Source organism: Lampris incognitus, chromosome 12 (assembly GCF_029633865.1).
Source record: "Lampris incognitus isolate fLamInc1 chromosome 12, fLamInc1.hap2, whole genome shotgun sequence".
NCBI lineage: Eukaryota > Metazoa > Chordata > Actinopteri > Lampriformes > Lampridae > Lampris > Lampris incognitus.
Genome location: NC_079222.1, coordinates 17,751,187 through 17,767,536, shown reverse-complemented (window position 1 = coordinate 17,767,536; position 16,350 = coordinate 17,751,187). Strand labels below are relative to the sequence as shown.

At 40.8% G+C, this 16,350-nt stretch overlaps 1 protein-coding gene and 1 long non-coding RNA gene across 2 annotated transcripts in view; one reads left to right on the top strand and one right to left on the bottom strand.

The window, feature by feature from the left end:
* Positions 1-3,930, top strand: part of LOC130122026 (macrophage mannose receptor 1) — a 50,768-nt gene extending 46,838 nt beyond the window's left edge. The window contains exons 47-50 of the mRNA XM_056291043.1: positions 1,367-1,549; positions 2,077-2,133; positions 2,430-2,575; positions 3,886-3,930. Coding sequence (XP_056147018.1) covers positions 1,367-1,549; positions 2,077-2,133; positions 2,430-2,575; positions 3,886-3,930 — 431 coding nt within the window. The remainder of the gene's footprint in view (positions 1-1,366; positions 1,550-2,076; positions 2,134-2,429; positions 2,576-3,885) is intronic.
* A 475-nt stretch (positions 3,931-4,405) lies between these two features.
* On the bottom strand, positions 4,406-9,028 carry LOC130122109 (uncharacterized). Its single transcript, XR_008811111.1, has 4 exons — positions 8,714-9,028; positions 8,508-8,602; positions 7,957-8,174; positions 4,406-6,022 (listed from the first exon to the last, which is right to left on the bottom strand). It is a non-coding gene; the product is annotated as an uncharacterized LOC130122109 (long non-coding RNA).
* Between the last annotated feature and the right edge of the window lie 7,322 nt (positions 9,029-16,350).

The window sequence follows — 16,350 nt, the reverse complement described above, 5'->3', positions numbered from 1 at the left end:
TAATGAACTTTACACAGAGTGATTTTTATACCCATAAACGTCATTGTTAACTTTACAACCTTACAGGTGCACACTAACTAATATGTCCAATCCAATTTCCCGGGAACCTAAGTAAGGATAAGCGGTTTGGATAATGAATGAACGAATGTTTACCTGAGTTTGTTTTAGGAATAATTTGTCATTTGTGTAAACTTGGAGCTTTCAGAGCACAAGGGATTGAATACTTATGCAAGCACTATATTTTAGTTTTTAATTTATTAATAAAAAGTAATTGGAACATAACTTAATTTAGCTTTGGGAACATGCCGTAAGAGCGCATGGGTTCAAAAAAAATAATATTGTTCAGGAACAGATGTGTGAGTATATTTTATAATCCGGAAATTAGTGATGACTGTCAAGAGGGTAGAATACTTTTGCAAGGCACTGTATGTTCAGAGTCTGACCTCCCTTTCCCCAGAATGACTGCCTGGGTGAGATGATTAATACAATGTAGCAGCTGAATCCTACAGTTTGGCAGTACACTGAAACTCTCCCAACAGCTTGTTATGCACTGCAATGACCCATACATATACACACTACACTTTCCTTTCCTATTTTTTCTTTCTGTTTTACACCAATGTACCTCATTTGGTTATTATTATTATTGTTAATAGTTATGTGTTTTTGCTATTATTGTCATTATTGTCAGCATAATTCCTCGACCTAGGATAAGGACCTCAAAAGACTAAGTGGGGTGCAGTAGGGTGGGATGGTAGAGAGAGGGGGAGGGGCTGAATGGCTTCATTATTGGAAAAGTCCATGTCACTTTATTGTTTTGTGATGATTCCTAAAATGCCAATAAAGCATGTATATAAAAAGAAAAGAGCTAGTGTGATTGATGGAAACATTAAAAATAGAGGCTGAGGAAGATTTTCAAATCAGTAAATGATGGAATTCAGCATGTATGACATTTCTGCCTAGATGATCCATTACTAGTATAACGAGCGTGAATGAGTAGACTAGCTAGCCGGTTGGCTATAGGTCCGACCCACAGGCAGGATTGAGAACTTGTTGCCCCCTGACCGGCAGGTTCAGGAGGTAACAAATTTGGGGGCTCCTCCGGGATCCACTAACCTAATTCTAACAAGAGCCACTTGTGATGTCGTAACACGCTCTCTTTCGGGAAGCGCATTCCTGCACTACCAGCATACCAACTCCCCCAAAATAAGGATATGATCTGTTAGCCAAGGGCTACCAAGTCTACTCATCCGTGGTCGTTACACAATCATCTTATGGGAAATTAAAGCCAGTAGAACTAGTGTATTTTAGGTGTATATTACCCTCTCTAATTCACTTACTCTGTGTTTTTCCCAATATTTATTTCTAGTTGGCTGGGCCTGGACAGACAAAACATCTTTAGGCTTCCTGAACTGGGCTCCTGGAGAGCCCAATGAAGCCTTTCACCCCGGTGAAATGGTTGAGGAGAACTGTGTGGAGATGTACCTTGATGGACTCTGGAATGACAACAACTGCATGCAGAAGAGAAGCTTTGCATGCCGCCAACGTCAATGTAAAACTTTACTTGTTTTGATAGAGAACTGTGGGTTGATTCCACAGTTTCCTTTTGTTTTATGAGATTTCCCTTTTTAATCAAACTCTTCTAGGTATCCCAGAGGAGTCAAAAATACAAGATTCAGTGCGTCCGGGTAGCATAGTGGGTGCAAGTGGGAAGCCGGATGTGGGTATGTGCCCTGGTCGCTGCACTAGAGCCTCCTCTGGTCGGTTGGGACACCTATTCAGGGGGGAGGGGGAACTGGGGGGAATAGCGTGACCCTCTCACATGCTATGTCCCCCTGTTGAAATTCCTCACTGTCAGGTGAAAAGAAGCGGCTGGCGACTCCACATGTATCGGAGGATGCATGTGGTAGTCTGTAACCCTCCCTGGCTTGACAGAGGGGGACGAGCAACGACTGGGACGGCTCGGAAGAGTGGGGTAATTGGCCAAGTATAACTGGGGAGAAAATCCACCAAAAAAGAAAAAATACAAGATTCATAATTGGACACGTAAAATTAAGTCATTTGAATTCATCTTTACAGATTATAGTACAGATGAAAATGGCAGACCTATCATCCCAACTGATCCTCCTTCTTCCAGTAAGTTTGGAGATAATTCATCCACATAAAGTGCAACATTACTTTTGGACTAGTGTTAGCATTCCATAATTTTCATTTAATGACTTAATGTTACCTGAACTGATACTTACACGCATAATACATGTTTAGTTACTTGATTACTGGAAGTACATCCTATACAGTATAGACATTACAGCATACATGTTTAGATGTATATCGAACATTTTCTATCACTGATTTACAATAAAAATGGTTGCATGATTTTGAAAATACAGATTTTATCACTCCTAATGAATCTTGTGGCTCTCTCTGTACAGATGGAGGGGTGATAGCTGGGGCGATCATTGGAGCCATTGTTATTTTCTCCATGATACTTGGACTTCTATACTATCTCTTTAGCATCCGTGGATTTAAGATCAGTGGCTTAAACTTGCCCACCAGAACAGCCAGCAAGATTGATGTGGTAAGTTACATATCAAATTGTATATTCACTCAAGTATCTGTTCTTCAAATGAAGACTAGAATGACGAAGGCATATATTTACATTAAAATTAGTTTTAGATCAACTGCAAAAAAAAAAAAGTTATGGTAAGATCTACCTAAAATGACCACGAGCCATCAAAAAGACCGCTCGTAATTTACTCGTGATTATGCGCGTCATGCAGGGGCACAACGGGGGGGTGTGTGTGCAGAGGGTGTAATGCACACAGGTGCCGCATCTGCAGGGACGCCAAAAGACTGTACGCAAAACAAAACAAAATTAAAAAATATAACTTGTAACTATCTGATCCAAAATTACCATCTAAGTAATAATATTTATAAATATTAAACTTTTAAAAAACAAATAGGCCTATAACCGGAAATTGTTTACTGTACACTGTACTTTTGGTGCCCCCACTGATGCGGCGCCTGTGTGCATTGCACCCTCCCTCGTTGCGCCCCTGGCATCATGTCACTATTTACAACGTGTGTTGGTTGCATCATTTCCTTCGCGAAGTTCATCGCTCTGTCCTAGAAACACACTAGCGTTCTCCAGTGCAGAGTAATAATCTAACCTTGATTTTTGATTATTACCAACATGTCTGGTTACAGACGCCGTTTCGACGCACCATGACTACCACCGTAGTGTTGCAGTATTTACAGGCGTTGGACAGCGATGATTTTAAGTTGTTTGAAAAATAGTATTAAAGTTGTTAAAATGTTAATTTTGGTGTCAGTCGTTTCTTAACAGACATACTAACATGTGTAATGCATTAATATCTCAACTGGATATTTATCTTAACCGTGATCTTGATGATGGCCCATGGTCATTCTAGCAGTTTTTAAGTTCCGGTCGTTGTTTGGGACTGTTTTCAGTATTTATTTTCAGTTCTTTTTTTACATTTCACATTTTATAGTCCTTGTTACGCTTGTTAGATTAGCAATATGTGGTTTCCGTTTTGTTTTTCCAGGTAATATTTTCACTTTTTCAATTTTTCTGTTCAAGTTTGACCATATCGCTCTGAAATTTAAATTGTTTATAAATATTATAGTTGTTTAAATGTTAATTTTGGTGTCAGTCGTTTCCGAACAGACATACCAACAGATGCAGTGCGTTAATACCTCAATAGGGTATTTGTCTTGACAGAATATAGAGTTTAAAAACCGGCCGTCATTTTGACGGCCCTTGGTCGGTTTAGGTAGGAGTGAAATCCGGGTCGTTCTAGTGTTAAATGCGGAAAAACAACAAATAGAGTTGACATCTAGTTACATGTTGTCATTCTTCTGTTGCAGCCTGCCTTCAGCAACCCGAACTTTGGAGGAGAATCAGAAACATAAAACAGTAATCACCTGTGTATATTAGTTTTGTTTCAAGGTTGAACATGTTTTCCACAATTGCGGGTATACTGGATGAAAAACAAGCAATGACTGTTCTACACACAGTAGTAAGATGATTCTTATGGTTTCTAATTCAAATCCCTAAAATATGGCGTTTTCAAGACCATATTTTCTTGTATATATTGTAATACATTAATAAAAAGCTAAACTCAATTGTTGTATGCTGCATTTTACTTACTTTTGAATCCATTAGAATAGAACACCAGTCATACATTAAGGTATCCTTGTTAGCGTCTACTACAACTAATGGATTGGAACTAAATGGAATTTTAATTAAAATTCCTTATCCATCATCCAAATTGTGTTATTTGTTATGTTAACACATTTGCTACTGAGTATTATATAATCACTTAAACCTCACATGTTCCTTGGGAATACAGTTCCTTAAAAAAAGACAAAAACATTGAAATTAATTTGCAGTCGGGTGTTTATTCATCTCTGTATGTAAACTCAAAGTATTTACATATCTTCACAAATAATAATTACAAAACCTCACTGAGCATTTTGTACATGTAAATTATATTTACTGACAAGCAGCATGACTTATTCCAGAGTCATTTTAAAGTGAAGGACAAACAAAAGTTGAACTGGGACAGAGAAACGAAGACTCAAAGATTTGATAAATTGTCTTTGAAACCTGCTTAAATCAAACTTCAAAAATAGCTCAAAGTCATGGTTCCCCGTGTACTCAATTCATGACACCCCCCCCCCTCCAAAAAAAATCACTCACCCCTGGTTAGCCGATTCCCGATGTAGACCTTGTACTTCAAGAAACATAACTACCAGCCATTTGCAGTGAGCCCCAAATCAATGATAAAGTAAATGTTTGAAATAAACAATGGTACTTAATACGAGAGATGAAAGTGTGGTTGAAACCACTTTTTTTTTTAATGAGACATAATTTCACCACTTTTTAGTTACTAATGAGTTTGTAGTTCTGCTTTAAACAAATAACCTCTTCTAATATAAGTTTACAATGCACAAAACAAATTCTGGAGCCACAAAACTCTTTGGAGTTTGTTGGAATCAGTCTTCAGAAGAATCAAGACTTGCAAAGTCTTGCCCTTCTTAAGAAACCAACATGTTTTCTGTTTGCCCAATAGAATATTGTAAGAAAATGCCAATACTCAAAGTACAAATTATACTTTACGCTGGCAATTCATTCTCCTCTCAGCTCTTAAGTAGACATACTCTAAAGGTAATATACAATTAAATACTTTAATGACACTTGACACTGACAACTATTGGCATGGTTATAATAAAAAAAAAAAGTACAGTTAATAAATAAGCTCTCTATTGTCACTGTTTGTGCCGCCTCAGAAGAAAAGTGGGAGAACCAATTTGGCAAAATTAGAACGTTGGGAGGCAGAGAGAAATGTGAAATATACAACCAAATACATTGCACGTTCAAATGGCACAACTGTACTGCAGTTTCATCTTGTATGCTTTCATCTGACTTGAAGTCCCTCATGAGCAGGCCCCTGATTTTTTTCTGTCATGATAACACCCATTTGAAGGACAATAATTCTTGTCAGACTATGCAATGGTGTTGGGTGGGCCAAATATGCACATTTACATAGTGCATTTCAAATATAGGAGTGGAAAAGAGCAGGAGAATTGGGGACAAAGATAAGAGTGGACAAAACAGTACATTATTTGCTGTGGCGTAATTGTTTTGGACTTCTAATTTCACAAGAGGTGGTAACAACATAAATTAAATAATGTCCACAAATTAAATCAAAAGAGAGCGAGCTATGGTAGTCCAACGTCAGACAAAAAAAAAAAAAAAAAAGCCGGAAGTATCCAGGGTGTTACCGTGGTTTGTTTTTCCAAAGATGAGTTGGTTTAGGGTAGAGCCAAGTTGTCAAGAATACTCCAACAGGCATTATTGCGGCAGGAGAGTGGTGGGTTGCTGTACCTTTTGGTTATTTGGCCTAAGCCAGTGGAGACCCTGCCTTGTGTAGCGTACCAGAGCTTATATGTGAAGTTAAGCTCAATGGGCCAATGACAGCATCCAGCTCTGACAGCATACCTAAGGGCACACAAAGAATTATTATTAGAAAAGGATAGATTGATGAACGAATGAATGGATGGATGGATAGATAGAAAGAGACAGGGAGATTTTATCTCTATAACCGTTGGCCAGAACCCATATAGTATTGTCCAACCATTATCCAAACCGCTTATCCTGCTCAGGGTCATGGGGCTGCTGAACCCTAACCCAGCAGTCATTGGGTGGCAGGTGGGGAGACACCCTGGACAGGCCACCAGTCCATCACAGGGCTGACACACACACACGCACCTAGGGACAATATAGTATGGCCGATTCACCTGACCTACATGTCTTTGGACTGGGAGGAAACCGGAGCACCCGGACGAAACCCACACAGACACGGGGAGAACATGCAAACTCCACACAGAGGACAACCCGGGATGACCCCAAAGGTTGGACTATCCCGGGGCTCAAACCCAGGACCTTCTTGCTGTGAGGCTACTGCACTAACCACTGTGCCACCTTGCCACCCATATAGTATTGTGTGTACCATAAATTCGTGCTGACATATACATGAAACATCCACAAATGTCCCCTTTCTGTGTTTCTTACCACTGCCTCTGGGTACCAAGATCTCAGCCTTCTCTGACACTTCAAGGCACCGTATATGATTTTGTGTCCATTAGTTGGCTTTTTGGCTTTAGAGGTGTGGTAATTTCTTTTAAAAAAACTGTCATTTTTGAAAATGGGTACAGATAGAGAAATTAGACCAATATAAGTTACTTAGGAGATGTGATTATCCATATATTGTTTTCTTTTGATAAGATGACCCATAATTCCCTTTTCTTTGCAGAACTGGAATTGACAATATTCAACACTATTTGTCATAAAATGCAGTCATAACAGCTGTCATCTATTAGTGAGAGCCCATGTATTAAGAAATCTTACTAAAATAGCAATGTATTTTTCTAACATTGTGGTGCCATTTAAAAAGTTATGCATCATCTTGAGTAAAAAAAAAAAAAAATCCTTAATGTACATGCTCCACCTTTCTACTTGGGAAAACAGCCAGCTCCTGGCAAGTTTCAAGCTGTCATAAATAACACTGGTCAACACAATTTTTCTTGCAAGGGGTTTTTCAACAGATTCTAGCTAACTTTTGGATGCTGAATCCAAATCTGGCATTAGTTTTTGTCTCACATCAGGTTTTTGAACTATGAAAAATCATTATTTTTGAGAAAACAGCAATTTTACACTTGAAGTTAAAAAAACACTGTTGCATTAGAAGATCGATAGATGCAAAAATGATTACAATGAATAAATAAACACTCAGCCTAGCATGAAATTACTTAGGAAATTAATAGGGGTCATTTTTATCCCCACCAAGATTGCCAGACTAGATGGTCAACTTTTGTAAAATCCTGAATAAGGAGCATACAGATAGCACACAAACGTGATGTGATAGAGCAAATCTGAGCTCAGATTTGGATTCAGCAGCCCAAAATTAGCCAAAAACAGTTTCCAAAGTCCATGCAAGAAAAAAAAACAACTATATTTTTGTAGACCAGTGTAATCAGAGTTAAACATATTCTAAGGACTTAAACAATTATGAACGAGATATAATCTTCTAAAATAAACAGACATTTCTAATTGTTAGACTTGTCGTGCACTTAAGACCAAAGTTCCCTGATACAAACGTCCCCAGATCAATGCAAACCACTTTTCTTCTCTTTCAGTGGTTCCAATGTGTCTGGCTGGCCAAAGGAAGTACCTGTCATATTTTCCCAACATTTTGTTTGCAACCCTATAGCTTTTTCTCAGAAATTAGCAATTCCTCTACTGTGATTGATATTTATCCAGCGTAATTAAAGGTAGAAATGCTGATGTAAGGTAATTTTGCTACATTGTTTCAGTGGGAAATCCTGAGATAACATTCTTACTTTGGGTGTCACTGCAAATGTCTACAAACGTACCTTTTCACCTTTTGAGTAATTTGTATATTTTCCAGTGTAGTCATTCATGTGGTTTTTCCTGCACTGGTGCTGGATTTCTGGGTCTTGCTGGAGAGGAGAGACTTCTGTGTTCCTCTGATCTCATTGCAGAGTCCTGCGGTGTTCGGGGCTGCTGTAAGTTTGTAGGACTCTTCTTTTCCTTCTTTTCCTTTTTGTCCTCCGCTGCTTTGGTGGTGGAGCTGCTGGGTATAAGCAGACCAGATGTAATTTGTATGAAAATAAACAAATTGTATTACAGAAGACAGCAGTGAAATAGTAGAGTTAGAGAAAGCAGTTCTACCCAACAGAAGATAACCATGATGAATACAGTGAGTTTACCTATGGTGTCAACAAATAACTACAGCTTATCTAAGATGTATGAAAAACACAAAGTTTTGTTTGTTACATTTACAAGGTTGAAGGTATACAATACAAATAATATAATTTAAAAACTTAAATGTCTGAGTCAGGCGAAAGGAAAAATTATGACATGAGGCACCTGATAGGTAAATGCTTTGAAATTAGGGACTCACTCAAATTTGATGAGAGCCTGACCTGACGGGATAGACTTGGAGCCTTTCTCCAGCCTTCTTTTCTTCAATTGTAGATTTGTAGAATCTATTTCAGCCTGAAAAATAATGATTCATAAGTTCAAATGAAAACTTGACTGGGAAAACTAGAAATAAAGCACGCAATGTAACCCCAAGATATTCTCACACGAGTAAGTAATCAAACTCACAGGTCTCTTTTGGCTGTTTTTTGTTGATGAGGGTGTTGCAGAAGCATCATTGTTTTTATCTGCAGCTGGTCGTTTCCCTCTACAGGTGACTTTTGGTTGCAGAGGACTTTTATCAGTCTTTACAACCAGGGACTTGGGATATCTATCAGTGTCCCTGGAAGAACCCTGCTTGGTTGAGAGCTGGCCGGATGGGTGGGACGTCTCTGGCTTAGCTTTTCTAGTTTTGAGTGGAAGGGCAGGGGAAATCTGTTTAGGCTGAGCAGAGCTATAGATGATGCTGGAGCAGCAGATAGGAGTTAAAACAACTCGACAATACATCCCCAGCTTAGACTTGGGTTCAACACTAGCACCCTTCTTGGTGTCTATTTTAATGTCACTGCTGCCAGTACCACTTTTATTGTCTCCTGATTTCATCTTTTCCTTGGGTTTTTCTGTGAAAGAGGGTTCTATTTCTTGTTTGGCCACAAACTCCGCAAGGAGGGGCTCGTTAGTGGGTTTGTCCTCCCCTATCTTTGTGGCAGGGTCTTTACTTGTCCCATTGGCATTTTGTTGGCTGGATGGGATCCAGTTCGACTGCGAAGCATTATGTTTCACTGAAGGAACATCAGGCTATAACGATTAAGGAAAATAAGGGTTAAGATGTATAGAAAGTTAAGAAAAGTGAAACAAAAAGGATCATATTTACCAACAAAGCATGCAAATGTGCAATAGTTTTTGAACCATCATGCATGCATGTCGTATACATATGGTACAGTTAATATGGATACAACCCTTTGAATACCTTGGCTTGAGGTATGCTGCTCTTGAAGGATTTAGGTTTTTCTTCCACGCTGGTAAGACAATCTGAATTTGAAATACACGCTGAGTCACTGGAGCAACACGAATCCACAACACTGGTAAGTGCTGCTTCCACCGTCCTAAAACATAGACACATTTTGGATCAGAAACAAAATACCACCATCATATTTGCTAGACATTTGACTGGCTACAATCATTTTGGAAAAATAAATATTATGCCTGGTTGTTAGATATTCATATGGCTTATAAGCATATTTGAATGTCTGTAGATATCACTGTCCATATATTCTTCCATATGTAAATCTGACAACTTGAAAAGCTAGTTTAACACTTGTTTAAAACCCAGTTGTGTCCATGGAAGGCTTGAAATGCATAGTTGCACATCCTGCATGTGTGCTTTAAATTTAAAGACCTGTAAATTCCAATACCAACAAACCTGTTAAGCTGTCAAAAACACACCATCAATAACAATGGAAATGTTTAAACCAATAGTTTTACCATGGTTTTGACATGAGGAGGACCTCTAACTGAAGTATTATTGTCACTATATTTCATACTTCATGACTCCCAATATGGCTGAGAGATATTATATCTAAAGCCAGTGTTATCAGACTGTAAATGCCAATCAACTAGTGTGACATTAAGGTAGCAGAAAGATGGAAGATGCAAAAAGCTAAGGGGCTAAGAAGAGGCACTGTGAAAAAAAAAATTACAGCAATGTCAACTTACATCTGTGTTAGGAGTTAAAAACTGCTTTGAAAGTAAAACTCCCTCTCACAAGGACAGTTACAAATATATTCTTGAAATGTTGGGGAGGTCAAGAAAGTAAAAAAGCTGTTCTTCAACTGCACCATTAAGAGGTGAACAAACACGTCCTCTCCCTCTCATCATGTGTTCAGGGAAATGTTTAGTATTTTACAGTAGGCCATCTACAAATATTAGCACCAAGTGTGCTTGAGAAAAAAGCACAACATTAAATGTGGTGCTCACTGGTGAGTAAGTCATAAGGTGAGGATTAATTCTTAACCATCCATGCATTTTCCCGAACCGCTTATCCTACTCTCAGGGTCGCAGGGATGCTGTAGCCTATCCCAGCAGTCATCGGGCGGCAGGCAGAAAGACACCCTGGACAGGCCGCCAGACTGTCACACAGGGCCGACATACACACACACACACACACCCACACACACATTCATACCTAGGGACAATTTAGTATGGACGATTCACCTGACCTACATGTCTTTGGACTGGGAGGAAACCGGAGCCCCCGGAGAAAACCCACACAGACACGGGGAGAACATGCAAACTCCACACAGGACGACCCGGGACAACCCCAAAGGTTGGACTACCCCGGGGCTCGAACCCAGGACCTTCTTACTGCGAGAAGACCGTGCTAACCACTGCACCACCGTGCCGCCCTCTCCTTAACCAGTCCAGACAAATAATTTTGGTCTTGCAATATCAGGGTGCTATGGTAGAGGGAGAGGATGTGAGCAGAGATGGACGGCAGAGTTCTGGATGTGCTTTCGTCTGTTGTGTAACTGATGGGGGAGACTGAACAGGAGGGCATTACAGTAGTCTAGTCAGTCTCCACGATGAACGACTGTTGGGCATTGGGGTAGGCCAGGACTGGGGCTTCGGTGAGAGATGCCTTGAGTCGGGTGAAGGCTGCAGCACAGGTGTCATTCCAGTCAAATGGCTGGCCCTTTTCAGTCAAGCGGTGGAGTGGGCTGGTGGTAGTGGTGAAGTCCCCGACGAAACAGCGGTAGTATGACGCCAGGCCCAGAAAACTTCTCAGCTCACCAATGATAGCAGGGGTTAGCTGGGTCACACCATGCTCACTGACTACATGGCTGAGGGACTTAGTCTCTCTCTTCAGCAGGTGACACTAGAAAGGGTTCAGCCGCAGCCTGGCCCAACAGAGGGCAGGGAGAACCTCATGCAAGTTCGACAGGGCTCAGTAAAAGGTGCTGGCGTGTATTAGGAGGTTGTCGACGTACATGATGCAACGGCTCCGGGACACATCCATAAACACCCTCTCCATCAGCCGTTTGAATGTAGCCAATGCATTACAGAGCCTGAATGGCATGACGAAGAACTGCTACAGACCCTGCTCGATGGTGAAGGCAGCCTTCAGTTTCACATCAGGGGCCAGCTCCACCTGCCAGTAGCCACTGCGTACGTCAAGGGAGCTGAACCAGCTGGACCCCGTGATGTTTGAGTCAGGAGAAAGGAAAAAATGATGACATAAAGCAACTGATAGGTTTGAAATTAAGGACTCACTCAAATTTGATGGGAGCATGACCTGACAGGATAGACTTGGAGCCTTTCTCCAGCCTTCTTTTCTTCAATTGTAGATTTGTAGAATCTATTTCAGCCTGAAAAATAATGAATCATAAGTTCAAATGAAAACTTGACTGGGAAAACTAGAAACAAAGCATGCAATGTAACCCCAAGATATTCTCACACGAGTAAGTAATCAAACTCACAGGTCTCTTTTGGCTGTTTTTTGTTGAGGGTGTTGCAGAAGCATCATTGTTTTTATCTGCAGCTGGTCGTTGTCCTCTACAGGTGACTTTTGGTTGCAGAGGACTTTCATCAATCGTTACAACCAAGGACTTGGGATTTTTATCAGTGTCCCTGCAAGAACCCTGCTTGGTTGAGAGCTGGGTGGGTGGGTGGGACAAGCATTTGCCAGACTTCTTGAGGCTCTTGGAGATCGTCTCTGGCTTTGTTTTTCTGGTTTTGAGTGGAGGGGCAGGGGAAATCTGTTTAGGCTGAGCAGAGCTATAGGTGATGCTGGAGCAGCAGATAGGAGATAAGACAACTCGACAATACATCCCCAGCTTAGACTTGGGTTCAACACTCTGCTCTTTGTGTGATGTGTGTTTGGCCTGAGGTATGCTGCTCTTGAAGGGTTTAGGTTTTTCTTCCACGCTGGTAAGACAATATGAATTTGAACTACACGCTGAGTCACTGGAGCAACACGAATCCACCACACTGTTATGTGCGGCTTCCACCGTCCTAAAACATAGACACATTTTGGATCAGAAACAAAACACCACCGTCATATTTGCTAGACATTTGATTGGCTACAATCATTTTGGAAAAATAAATATTATGCCTTGTTAGATATTCATATGGCTTATATGCATATTTTAATATGTTCTTCCATATGTAAATCTGACAACGTGAAAAGCTAATGTTTAACACTTGTTTAAAACCTAGTTGTGTCAGTGGAAGGTGAGAAATGCATAGTTGCACATCCCGCATGTGTGCTTTAAATTTAAAGACCTGTAAATTCCAATACCAACATACTTGTGAAGGTATCAAAAACACAACACAATCAATAACACTGGAAATGTTTAAACCAATACTTTAACCATGGTTTTAACATGAGGAGGACCTATAACTGATGTATTATCTTCACTATATTTCCATACTTCATGACTCCCAATATGGCTGAGAAATAATATATCTAAAGCCAGTCTTATCAGACTGTAAATGGCAATCAACTAGTGTGACATTAAGGTAGCAGAAAGATTGAAGATGCAAAAAGCTAAGTGGCTAAGAAGAGGCACTGTGAAAAAAAATTACAACAATGCCAACTTACATCTGTGTTAGGAGTTAAAAACCGCTTTGAAAATAAAACTCCCTCTCACAAGGACAGTTACAAATATATTCTTGAAATGTTGGGGAGGTCAAGAAAGGAAAAAAGCTGTTCTTCAACTGCACCATTAAGAGGTGAACAAACACGTCCTCTCCCTCTCATCATCTGTGTTCAGGGAAATGGTGTTTAGTACTTACAGTTAAGGTCAAAATTATTAGCCCCCTTTATGAAATCAAACAAAACCCTTAACTTTTCCATGGAAGTGACCATAACCAAAAATGTTTATAGTTTAATTGCTTCCAAAAGAACAAAGACAAAATCGCCACTAAGCTTGATTAAGATATTTTACTGATGCGCTGAATTGAAAGAAAAATCAAAAATGACAGGGCCAAAATTATTAGCCTTCTGACAATTAATAGTCAATAGTGTAACCTTTCTGACTCACAGCTGACAACAGCCTCTTATGGTAGTTCCTAACTAGGTTGGCACATAATGTCTCTTGAGGGATCTTAGCCCATTCTTCCATGACAAATTGTTCCAGCTCATCCAAATTGCGTGGTTTTCGAGCATGGACATTAATCTTGAGCTCCCACCACAGATTCTCAATAGGATTGAGATCTGGGCTCTGAGACGGCCACTCCAGGACCTTGATTTTGGTGTCCTTCAAAAAGTTTTGGACCAACTTGGATGTATGCTTCCGGTCATTGTCTTGCTGGAAGACACAGCAGTGACCTAAAGCTAGACTGGCAGCAGATTTCTTTACATTATCCTTCAAAATGTCAACATCATCTTCTTTCTTCATGATTCCATGCACCCTAAACAAGGTTCCCTGCGCCTGAAGCAGCAAAACAGCCCCACAGCATTATGCTCCCACCAACATGTTTAACTGTGGCAACTGTCTTTTTAGGGTTGAAGGCCTTTCCCTTCCTTCACCTAAGCAAGCAACATCCATGTGCTCAAACAGCTCAAGTTTAGTCTCATCAGACCAAAGGACAGACTTCCAAAACTTATGCCCATGTTTCAAATGTTCAAGGGCAAACTTCAGTCTGGCTTTGATGTGCCGCTGTGTCAGCAATGGAGTTTTTCTTGGACGATGACCTCGAAGCCCACCACGATGAAGAGCCCTCACAACAGTCTTCCTTGAAACATCAAGTCCAGAAGAGGCCAGTTCAGCAACATTCATCTTGGTAGAGATCCGGGGATTGTTGTTGACATCTCTGACTATTTTCCTCTCCAAAGTTTTTGAATCTTGCACTTTCGACCACGCCCAGGTTTGTTTCTGACAGAATTTGTCTCCTTGTGCTTTGCAATGACACAACGTACAGCTGTTCTAGACACTGTGAAATGCTTGGAAATGGCAGTACAGCCTTCCCCCTTAAGATGAGCATGCATGGATCCCACTTCTGACACCAATGTGGCGAGCCGACGTGGAGAATGAGAGATAGAGATCTCTTTCAATCACAACTCCCATGTCCCATACACTGCACGACCCTGGGAGCGCTGTTTAATTTTAACACACCACCAAAACCAACCAGAACTGACGCACAAGGAGAGGCAAGAGGCAAGGATTCAGTTTGAATGGCAGTTCCTGTGTCCCATACACCACACGACTCTAGGAGCGCTCCTTTATTCTGCCCCTCCCCAATGGTTGCTGACAATGGGTCAGCAACGAGGTCATTATTCAACACACCATAATCACTCATGGTCCTACAGTAAGTCAGTCTGTTAAATGACTGTCTACCCAGTCTGAGTCAAACATCCAAACAACACAATAATCAAATCATTAACAAAACAATGATCTGAACATGATCGTAACAGTCCCATAACGCCTTGTGTTTCCCCAGCGCGCAGCCATCATCAGTCCAGCGACTGTCTCCCCCAGTCGCTACAATACCTATAAGAGGGATATCTGGTTAGTGTTGCAGTCTATTCCGTTGCCTACCAACACGGGGATTGCCGATTTGAATCCCAGTGTTACCTCCGGCTTGGTCGGGCATCCCTACAGACACAATTGGCTGTGTCTGCATATGTCCGGATGTGGGTATGTCTCCTGGTCGCTGCAGTAGCGCCTCCTCTGGTCAGTCAGGGTGCCTGTTCGTCCCCCTGGTGAAACTCCTCACTGTCAGGTGAAAAGAAGTGGCTGACGACTCCAAATGTATTAGAGGAGGCATGTGGTAGTCTGCAGCCCTACCCGGATTGGCAGAGGGGGTGGAACAGCAACCGGGACGGCTCCGAAGAGTGGGGTAATTGGCCGGATACAATTGGGGAGAAAAAGTGGGAAAATCCCCCCCCCCCAAATCATTGACTTCTCAAATAAAGGAGAAAAGTTTTCCTGATAAAGACTTTGCATGTCTCTCATGATATTAATGCCCAAATATTTAAAGCTATTTCTAGACATTTGGAACGGTAAGGCATTATCTTGTATTTGAAGAGCCAAGTCATTAACAGGGTAACATTCTCTTTTGCCAAAGTTTACTTTGTACCCAGAGAATGTACCGAATCTCTCCAAAGCATGGATAATGTGAGGTGTGCTTAGAACTGGATCTGAAACATATAATAATAAATCATCAGCGTATAAAGACAACCTATGCTCTATTCCTCCTCTATGAATTCCACTTATAGATGGTAACGATTTAAGTGTAATGGATAAGGGCTCTATAGCTAAAGCAAAAAATAGTGGACTGAGTGGGCAACCCTGACGGGTCGCCCTTGACAGCTGGAAGTATTGTGATTGTTTACCATTTGTAACAACTGAGGCTTTGGGTAAAGTATACAAAAGCTTAATCCATGAAATAAAATTAGGACCAAACCCAATTTTTTTTTAAACAAGTGAACAAAAATTCCCATTCGACCCTGTCAAAAGCTTTCTCTGCAGTGAGATGACCACCTCTGGTACCTCACTGGTTGCAGGAGAGTGAATAATATTCAAAAGCCGACGGATATTTGTGAATGAATGTCGTCCCGAAATGAAGCCGGTTTGGTCAACAGATATCACTTCATGCATTGTGGTTTCTAAGCGTAGGGCAAGAGCTTGGGCTAGGATCTTCACATCACAGTTTAGGAGAGAAATGGGTCTATATGAACCACATTCTGTGTTATCTTTACCTGGCTTAAGCAGGAGAGTAATTGATGCTTCGGTCAGTGTTTGTGGCAGCGACCCACGAGACAGAGAATCATTAAACATATCGAGTAAAATTATAGACAAATTGTTAGAAAATGTTTTAAAGAA